The following is a 10,954-nucleotide window of genomic DNA, read 5'->3' on the forward strand; positions in this document are numbered from 1 at the left end:
TCACAATCACTTTATTTTCTTGATTGGACCAACGGTTTGGGTATGGGAAGAACTTGTTCGAGGAGTTAAAACCCATATTAAACAGCCTTTTCTGATCTGCTCTCATGAGCTCTGTGTGTGCCCCTCAAGTGCAGGCAAGTCATTAATCGCCATGACAGCGGCTGCACACACAGACACGCACACACGGCTCTCTCTGTCTGTGTGTCTCACAATCTTTAAAGGACAGCTTACAGCAGCAGAAACTTCATTTGAAAAAGCAAATACACCTTATTAACCCCTAAAGTGCCAAAATGGGCTCTCTAGCGCCACCTAGGTGCACTAAACTGGCCACTGCAGCCCGTAGGAATGTCGTAGAAATCTCAAACCAAAACTGGTGTGTTTGACTTATAAATCACGCACTGACACCCATGACCTAATTCCAAAAGGAAGTGAGCTATATGACCTTTCAAAGTAAGATTTCGCCTCAAACATGCTCTTAAAAAAAACATCTCCTCCTACACCGTTTATTGTATCGGCTTTAAAGACGCACACATGCCACCTCAACTGCTGCTAAACAGATCTTCTGTATAACTTTATCAACGGTTTGGGAATGGGAAGAACTTGTTCGAGAAGTTAAATCTCCACCAAAACAGGTCTCTTCTCTGTGTTCTGTCTCTGTCTGTCTCTGCTCTTCTGCTAGGTGCACATGGCAACCGCTGTCATACACAAACTCCATTTTAACCCTTTAGGTGCCAGAGTTTATTGAGGAAAATATTCCATTTTCATTTCAACATTTCAAAAGACTGTGGCTTGAAAGTGGTGAGAGATAAAAGCATACTGTAAATGAGAAAACTATTCATCATGACCCAAAGTTTGTCATGGGAGTAAATTAACTCATCTAATTTGCATATTGTGGCGTCATTAGGCGGCGGCCATATTGGATTTCATAAATCTCAGTAAAACAGCATTTTGAACATATTTACACAGTAGATTTCTTTTGTTTTGTGCTGTTTTTGTTGTCTCTTCCTCAAAATAAAGGAAGAGGAATCTGATGGGAATAAATTCACTCATCTAATTTGCATATTGTGACATCACTTCTACATACCTACAGCTACAGAAAGCATTCAAACATCAAACCGTTCAGCTCTGTAAGGATTTTCTGATGTTTGTGGCAATATGTTTGATATTTCTAAATAATTCACAGTGACGACATATGCTGGGGGCCGAAACGGGTGCGAGTGCGAGGTCCCGCCAAACGCTGCTTGCAGCTTTAATTTTCCTTGAAATTGTTTGCTTGATAAGTAAATAACTATGAGAATTTACATTTCTTTAGTTTCTTCTCATCGCTTGTGTAGAACAGCCCGCACACTGCACAAAAAGCAGAGGCACTTCTTATGCAAAATATGAATTTATTATTACATAGTGCTCAGTGACAAAAAGTGATAAACAGAAAGGTGAACATTTCGGTGGTAAAGAGGATTGTCTTTACGAATTGCCTCTGATTTTGTTTTTGCAGAGGTTAGTAGGTCAGTATAAATGACCCGGATGAAGATGACAAGCAACTCTAGCGATTCATAAAAACATATTGGTGAAATGAACGAGTTTCGCGGCAGATAATGTGTTATTTAGAGCCTCATTGTCGGTGCCCCGATCATTCCCACTATATGGATGTACGCGGCTCTCACGGATCTAAATATCTTCCGAAGGACTCCAAATGACACCAAACTTATCTGGGTGAGTAAACAACCGTATTTAATGCCAGAAATAAGGTCCAGGTTGTAAAAAACGGAACTTCCCCTTTAAGTATGTTATCTGAGAGCTTGAATTTGGTTAGTTTGGAGAGAAGAACGGAATGACTCACAGTGTCAAATGCCTTACGTGGATCCAGAAAGACAGCTCCTACTACCCCACCTTTGTCAAGTGTATCCCTGATGACCTCAAGGAAGTAACAGCAGGCCGTTTCAGTAGAATGATTTGCACGGAAACCGAATTGCATTGGATGTAGTAATTTTTCTTTATCAATATGAGACTTCAACTGTTCTGCAACCACTTCTTCAAGCACTTTGGAGATGGCGGGGAGTATACTAATAGGTCTGTAATTTGTCGCTTCCTGTCGGTCACCTGATTTAAAAACTGGAGTTACGATGGCTGACTTAAGGGCAGAAATTTGCTTTGGCCTTTCTGAACTGTCTGGTCACTTTGTTTCTAAGGCTTTTAAAAGCTAGTCGATCGGTTTCTAGCCCAGATTTCAAGGATTTTTTTAGAGCCATATCACTGTTTTTTATTAGCTGTCCTAGCTCTTCAGTGAACCATGGCAGAGGCTGTCTTCGTTCACGCTTAAAAAATTTTGTTTTAGTGAATTTGAGCAGGAGCTCTGAGAGAATAGCTTTTAACTCCTTACATGCCAGCTCACAGTTTACACCTTCAGTCACTCTGCCCCATTTTATTGATTTTAATTCATTTTCTAAGCGATCCACATCCTTATTGTGGATTAATGATGTTGGTGTATCCTCTCTCATTCCATTATCTGCTCTATATCTTAGCTTATTTAACCGTCGTGACACTAAAATCAGATTGTGATCGACTGTGATCAGATTATAGCTTTTCGAGACGTGATCAGGTCTATTAGTGAAGATTAAGTCCAGTAATGTCTTGGAAGACTTTGTGATTAATGTGCTTAAATGGGTAGACAGCGAACCAGCAGGACTTAAGAGGTTTTTAACTATCAAAGAACTAATATAAAAATGAGCTGCTTCACAGTGTAAACAATAACCATCTATTTATTTATTTGTTTGCATTTATTTGTAAAAATAGGTAGCCACACCCTGCGATTAAAAGTGACTTTCTGGCTTTTGGCTTTTATAAGTTTTTTGGTGTATGTGTGTATGTATGTATGTATATTTACATGTATGAGTGCGTGTGTGTGTGTGTGTGTGTGTGTGTGTGAAGCCTATATGTGTATGTATGTGTACGTACGTGTATGTATCCACGCATATATGTATATATGTATATATTATATAGATTTATAATACTTAAATTGCATTTTCTGTGAATTATGTTCTTTTACGTCTTTGTTTTTCATACTGTTTATTATTATTGTTATTATTATTATCATCATTAGAATTATTATTATTTAGAATTATTTTTACAATGACGGCCTGATTATATTGTACATCACAATTTTTGTGTCTTGGCGAATGCAGGGATCCACCACAAACTGGAACACATTATAACCAGCTGTCCCAAACACCAGCGACTGAACTGCAGTCGTGGTCTATATGACCTGGACAATGAAACACTGGACTGGCTTGCCTCAACGGAGCTGAAGGTCTTAAGACATATGCCAGAAGAAGACAATTTTTGTGTGGTCAAAATCATAATAACATGTTGACATGGCTAATGGGCACAGCTGTGGAATTCAAACTGTACGCTGTGTAACAGTCTGGATAATGATCATCCGTCTGTCTGCACAAACCATCAGTAATAATAATAAAGTAACAATGAGTTTACCATTTGGCATTACAGACTTGGGGCAAGTTTTAAGTGCAAGATTTCATAAGTACATAAGGCATGAGCCGTAACCAAGTGTTGTGCAATATTTACTTTGCCTCCTTTCGTGTCTGTTTGTGTACTGTCTGTCTTTCCAGGGAGCCACTGAGGTTCAGAACATGTGTGTGGTGTGAGTATCACACATCAGTTGTACTCTCTGTACCAAAGTTTGTAAACATTTCTGTTACTTACAGGAAAAGGATGATGCCGGTGTTGGACATGGCGTACGACAGACCCAGAATGCCGCTGCCCATGATGGCATTGCTCAGGTTGAAAACAGACATCCCAAAGGAGGTTTTACCCTCAAACTGGAAAAGAGATAAGACTGGAATATTAACTTCAAAGACACAATAACAAGTTCATTAATGTGTAGTGTCAAAGGCAATACAATAGCTTTCAGCACCCACAAATCATGCTACCATGTCTTCTACAACATCTTTTCACACGCACTCTTCTACTTTAGCATTCTGTTTTGGAGGAAATAAATGCTGTCTTGAGTAAGTTCACAACATTTTTTAGTTTAGTTATCCCTGAAATCAGGGGCATAGCAGCAAATTCTGGGCCCTGTGCATAAACAGTCTCTGTGGGCCCCTCGCCCTTCCTCTCTTGATCCATATCTGTGTTATGCACCTTTTGTTTTTTGTTTTTCTTTTAACAAAGTCAATTTCCTTTCTTCCTTATTTCTGTCTTTTAATTTTTGGAACCATGTTCACCCTATCTTGGGGTAGCACATGGCCGTTTGTGTTGGTGCTCCAGCAGCTTAAGCAGTGACTCAGTTGGCTCTAGCTGCGTTTAGAGATTAATTCTAGTGCCAGAGCAGACCATTTTTGTACCTTTAAGGGGTGAGAGGGGCCTTAGAGAGCTTCAATTATTTTTTATACAAAGTTCAGTCTGTAAACTGATTTATTCAGCTAGTTTTGATTTAGTTATGGCACCAATTACTTAAATGAATAAACAAACAAACCCCAAATTTTATTCCAAGTTTTTCATGGGTCCCCTCCCATTGGGGCCCTAGGTAATCAGTCCTACTTTCCTGCCCAATTACGACCCCCATTGCCTGAAATATGTGCATGTAATATGAGTAGTTCAGCTCACTAAAAAACAAACAAACAAACAAAAAACATCTTACACATAATAAGGTGAAGATGGTGATCATAGAACACAAATAAAATGTACTAACTGACATGTTGACGACCTGGCACATACCAAAAGTTGAGTAAAGGCAAATTAAGTTGAATTTATTGAATTATTATAAAATATAATCAAAAGGTAACTGCCCTCAAGGGTGACAGAAGTTGTGTAGCTTTTGACACCTAAATAGTTAGACATGGCCTTGAGACAGAAGGTGTTAAAATGTTTCTGTGGTCAAAGATAACCATGTCCCTACATGCTTTCTGGCTGGGGACCTTTGTGGAATGTCATTACCAACTCTATCTCCCCTCATATCATCTCTAGGGGTGGGAATCACCAGAGGATCAACAATACAATATTATTACGATACCTAAGTCACAATACAATTTTATTTTTATTTTCAATTTTTATATTTCGATTTTAAATATGTTGTGATATGCTCAGTATTGCAATAATATAAATTGTGATATCTTGCAATTTAATACTTTTTTCAACCCTAAATTATGTCCTCAAAGGAAAACTTTGTCAACATAATTTTATCTGTCAAAATAATGCATTAATTTTGATTGATTAAAAACAAAGTATGAAAAAAAAATATGCGCATTAAAAAAAATACTGCAGATTAATGGCATTCCGTGTTGCCCTTTGACTCAGTGTGTCATTTACCGACACAGTGGCTTTGGCAGATGAGACAACACTGTTTGGCCCCATGAATGGAACATTTACATTTCAAAAACACCCAGATGGAACTGTTGATAGGAGCACTGTTCTCTGCAATTTCTGCAGTAAGGAATTTTTGTACCATCGGAGTACTTAAAGCCTATATCACCTCAATGCAATGCATTTAGCAGTGAACACAGAGGCCCAAGCTAGCACAGCCTCTGATGCTCGCACTAGCAAGCCAGTCTTGTCAAGCCACACTTGACTTGACCTTTTTAATCACTTGACAGCCCTACTAATAAGATAAAGTTTTCAGTCTTTTTCATCTCACCTCAGCCATTTGCAGCAGCAAAATGTATGTTGTGGACTGAAAAAGCAATTGATTATATTATTCTAGTAGGCTAGGTAGTCATGTTGATAATTTGTGTTATTAAAAAAATCAGTACTTGGCACTGTGTGACGATATGATTTTTCCACACAAATATATCGCAATACTATGCTGTATCAATTTTTTCTCCCCACCCCTAATCATCTCTATACCGTCCACTGTCTAATAAAGGCATAATATGGCCCAAAAGATTGTCTTTAATAAGAGATCCTCCCCAGCTTTAGTTTGAGTTTATTTGGACCCTTGACTTATAAAACATTTTAATACCCTCGTCCCAAAGTTAGATAGTTATTGCAAATGGTGAAATTACAGCAGCTCCCTCTCTGTTTTTTGATTAAAGAGCTGCGGAATAGACAGTTATTATAGCCACTGAATGAGTGAAGCAGACACAGACAGCTGGTGGCAGGCTCCAGCACCAAGCACGGATTCCAGACAATGAAAAATAAGGATGAATTATACCAGATGATCTGATCTGTTTGAGATGACACAACAGCTGAGATGTCTGAGTGTCAGTCATTATTAAACCAGTTACATGATGCATAAGCTGCATGGACAGGTGTATGGAAAACATTAAGGGCCCTATTTAGATGGTCTAAAACGCGAAGCGCCAGGCGTGCGGCACATGGGCGTGTCCCGGTCACTTGCTAGTTAGACAGCGCGTTTTTAGACTGTGCGCCATGGCGGAGAGTCTAAAAGGGTTGGACTTACTCTGTGAATTAGTCATGGGTGTGTTTTGGGCGTATCATTCAATAAGCCAATCAGAGTGTCACCTCTCATTCCCTTTAAAAGAGGTGCGATTGGAGCGCATGGCAGAGAGCTAGTTAGATGGCGGACCTACCAACTGGAAAGAGTGAGCGTTTTACAGCTGAGGAGACGGATCTCCTCATGCGGGAGGTGAAGGCCCGTCAGAACCAGATCTACGGGGACAGCAGACAGGCACCCAAGCTCCCCGAGGTAAAGCAGGCGTGGGATCACTAATACAAGAAAGATCTTACTAAATATCTGTGGAATATTATTCAAACCTGTTTTCATCATATAACAGAGCACAGCTGTCAGGACTGCCACGGAGCTCCCCAAGGTGCTGATCCTGCAGCTAGGACCTGTTCAGCGTTTTCTCCCCCACCCACGTTTGTTAATTGTTTTCACATGTTTCCTAGAGCTGTGTTCTGCCTCTTATTTGCATGTGTGTCCTCTCTACACTCAGATAACAATATAATAATATAATATAATGTAGCCTAGTATATAATGTAGCCACATAATGTGACCATTAAGACGTGTTTCTGATAAATATTTTAATGTGCACAATAATAACCTTTCACATTGTGATCATATTTTTTTTTTGTTATCTTTTGCATATGTGTGGCTGCTACGTGTGTGTCTGAGCAGAGTGCACGCGCGTGTGCACCCGCCTAGAGACGCATATTACTAACTTGTTTCACAGCGAAATACTGCGCCGTTGACTTTAGACCAGGTTTTTGTTGGTCACTGGCGCATTTGCTTTTTACGTCACCTAACTAGCAACACGCCATGACTGCGCCTGACCACTCCTCATTTTTAGACCAACACACCCAGAGAAGTGCAAGTTCATTTGCTAGTTAGACGACGAGGGCGCAGGGCATGAAAATGACAACTGTGCCTGCATCTAAATAGCAATGACACTTGCGACATGGATTATGCGCCCTCCGCCGTCCGCTTTAGACCATCTAAATAGGGCCCTAAATCAGAGCACATGTACAGAATAAGGTCCAGTGCTCACCCACTTATTGATCCTCCCTCCCTCCATTACAGTTTGAACATTGTCCCTTCGGACATGATGACAACATAACTTTCACAAGAAAAAATTAAATGTTGATTGCTGTGAATTCTATGCTGTATCAGAACACAGAGAGCACCAGCAGGCTGCATGGCCTCAGCCTCTCTCTCATACTCACATCTATGAACTGAGGTCTCTTAGATCCATCACTCCTGTGTTGAAGGAATTTTTCTTCCTCTGGCGGAACTCTGCAATATCCATCACAAACAACGAAACAAACTCTGCACAACTTTAAATGATGTGAAGGTATATGATTTACCAAGAATTCATAGTGAGTCAGCAAATAGTGCACACACAAGAAACATACCCTCCCTCCACAGGCACAGCCACGTCATGGTGGTGATTACCATTTGATAGCTTCTGCAGTTCCATACTTAGGACAGGCACATAAACTGACTTATTCCATCAGATGATTTTTTTTTCCAAAGAAAAGGGTATTGAAGTTGAAATCTGAAAAAGAAGAAACAAAACACAAGTACCTTAAAACCACCTCATGTATAATTGGATATTTAATCATGTTATATTGACTGTAGAACACAGACCTCTTCAAAATGTAAACACACTGCAACTACTTCAGCTATAACTACAATGTTTGACAAAAAGTATGTTTTATGAACACAACACATGTTTTTGCTCCCACCAATGAATTAGAATAAAATATCAAAGACATAGTTGCTCAAAGGGCAGGCAGGCAAATCAACCCTTAGAAACATTTGTGCAGCCGCTGAATGTGACAGGAAATGCATGCTATATTTGCATGTTATATTTTAATCACTTACAGTCAATTTAGATACTTTTACCCTTGATATCTTACATTACTTGGCTACTGCATCAACTGTGACCCCCTGACAAGTGTCTTTCAGATTAGGAATGATAACTAGTGGAAAGCAAGCAGCAACCTCCTGGGCTGCAAATGAAGCCAAAACCCAAGTGCCAAAAACTGCAGTTCTTTAAATGGCCAATTGAGGCTGGCTTTGGAAAACGGTCAGTCCTCATGGACATTTATACAGTTTTGGTAGAAAGCCAGTGGTTACTTGGCAACTAGTTGGACCATACAAGTGCCGTGGCAATTCTGTTTGGTCATCAATGTTAGTGCTGTTAGCTAATTCAGCCATTTCAGTGAACAACTCTGTAATTTATTGTGGAAGCGAGATGGAAAAGCCAACATGGAAAAATGCTGTATGGTTGTGGAGACAAGGGGGTTTTAGGAAAAAAGGATTAACTCTTACTTCATTTAACCTTGGGGGACAGATGAAGTGATCTGCCGTATCTGCAAACAGGTGAATTTGATGTTCGAGGAATTTAAACACCATTATGAGACTAATCACAAACCCTACAAGTTCATGGATTAAGAATGCAAAAGTATGGTTGGACAGTTTCAACGAGACCTATCTGCACATGTAAGTCTTCACAAATCTTTGGAAAAGTAATGGAAGGGTGTAAACAGGTAAGCTTTTTGGTAGCAAATGAACATTCTAAGCTTGGTGAGCAGTTCAGTGACAGAGAGTTTGTGCAGGACTGCTTGGTTATAATGTCTGACATCCCAGAGAAAGAAAAATCTGAAATAAGATTTCATCAAGTTCTCTGTTTCTCCTAGACAGCAATGAGATCAACATGATACAAAAAGACCATCCTACTTATGATGCTCGTTTTTTTCCTCCTGAGAAACAGATGAGCATTCTCAGATCAGACCTCTGCTGATCTTATACAGGAGATCTCAAATAAGCCTCAAATGATGCTCAGTTTAACACCACTTTTGCTTCTCAAAGTTAACTCAGACTGAGATCAAAGGGAGCTCTCTGCATAATCTCCTTTAAATCTCATTTCAGACTCGAAAAAATGTCTTAGATTAGACTCATTCATTCTGATCTATAAAAAAGTCTCCACAAAGTCTTAAGTCAGTCTTATGTTTTGGATGGGACTGATAATAGACCTATCTCAAGCCCTGACCTATTGTCTTGAGTCTCTAATCACAACTGCAACTCTTCTTAGAAGCAGTTATGACTGAAGAATCAAAGAAAAAGGGTGGGGCTTGATATAGGTCCATAGCATTGAAGCTGCCATGATGTAATGTTTTCCTAAATATTTATTGGAATAACTCCTACTTAAATAATGTATATCTTTGTTACTGTATCATTTTGCACAGTAGTTAACTATTTGTTTGCAATCGCTATCCAATGTAGCTACCATTTTCTTTATCTTACATTACTCATTATTTTTACATGAGGCGTGGAAAGGTTTATAAGACACTTATAAGACACTAATCCAACTGTGATGGAATTTTAACTAGCAGTCAGAGAAAGAGTATGTGAATAGACGACACCAACACAGTGTTGTGAAGCACCAACAGCAATTTTCAGTCTGTTCTAAAAAATATATACATCAGTTGGCTTAATGTTAGCTTGCTCTGCACTGACAGTTTATCTGAGCGAGACACACACACAGCCAGTCAGAGCCTGATGCCTGGCAGCAGACCAAGATTTGGTCTTCAGGTGGTCACGGTGTGGTTATTTGGTGCATGTAAACCAGAGACACAAAATACACAACTGTTTTTTGTGAACACACTATAGACTGTATATAAGAGATGGACAAAGTGACGGTGACGTCACACATTGGTTTGTAGACTGCTGTTATAAGGCCTTGAGTTTTGAATATGACCACTGACATGTGGCTCATTTGGAGCCAGAAGTGACAATATTTGAAAAAAAGGGTGAGCTAAGAGTGGAACTGAGGAAGCACAAGAGGTTGGATTTGATTGTCTCAAACGGGTCAATTGACTCCCACATGGCGGACATAAAAACCTTTTATAAGTCCTAAAATCTTATTATCAGAGCAATAACTTTAAGAAGGACCATCAGTGCATATAAGAGTGGAATGGGAGTCCACAGGAGACAGGGCTTTTTGGAACCACCAGCAGCAGGGGTCCGTTTCACAAAGCAGGTTCAACAAACTCTGAGTCTAATCCTGAATTCTGAGTTGATCTACTCTGAGATAGGAAACTCTGAGTTTCCAGTTCCAGAACAGCTGATTTGAATCAGTTTAATCAACTCGGAGTAGTTTCACCTGGAGTTAAGCGCGTGCAGCACAACTATAAAAAGCCAGCATCAATGGAGCCCCGATTCGACGAGTCACCATGGCAACGGGGAAGAGGAGGGCTGCTTTTTCACCCCACTAGAATTAGAAATCTTAATGCGCTCATACGGCGAGTTTGCACACGTTTTCAAAAAGAAGTGCAACACCACTGCAGCTGCAAAAGAGAGAGAGACGGCGTGGGAGAGCATTGCTGCTCGGGTCAGTGCGTAAGTTTAAATGTAGTCCTTTGCAATCACAATAATATCACAGGGGAAAACTGCTTGAATGGTAGCCTATTAATTTATTTCATTTAGGTGCAATCCTGCGGGGGAGAAGCGCACTTGGCAGCAGTTTAGGATGAA

General features: G+C 39.8%; 1 protein-coding gene across 3 annotated transcripts in view; it reads right to left on the reverse strand.

Moving 5' to 3' along the window:
- LOC126402605 (sodium-coupled neutral amino acid transporter 3-like) overlaps window positions 1-10,954 on the reverse strand; it is a 43,601-nt gene that overhangs the window by 9,463 nt on the left and 23,184 nt on the right. For all 3 annotated transcript variants that reach the window (XM_050064746.1, XM_050064747.1, XM_050064748.1), the window contains exons 2-4: window positions 7,828-7,970; window positions 7,639-7,708; window positions 3,721-3,836 (exon numbers count right to left, since the gene is read on the reverse strand). In XM_050064746.1, the coding sequence (XP_049920703.1) occupies window positions 3,721-3,836; window positions 7,639-7,708; window positions 7,828-7,892 (251 nt within the window). In that variant the 5' untranslated portion in view covers window positions 7,893-7,970. The remainder of the gene's footprint in view (window positions 1-3,720; window positions 3,837-7,638; window positions 7,709-7,827; window positions 7,971-10,954) is intronic.

This window comes from Epinephelus moara, chromosome 16 (assembly GCF_006386435.1).
Source record: "Epinephelus moara isolate mb chromosome 16, YSFRI_EMoa_1.0, whole genome shotgun sequence".
NCBI lineage: Eukaryota > Metazoa > Chordata > Actinopteri > Perciformes > Serranidae > Epinephelus > Epinephelus moara.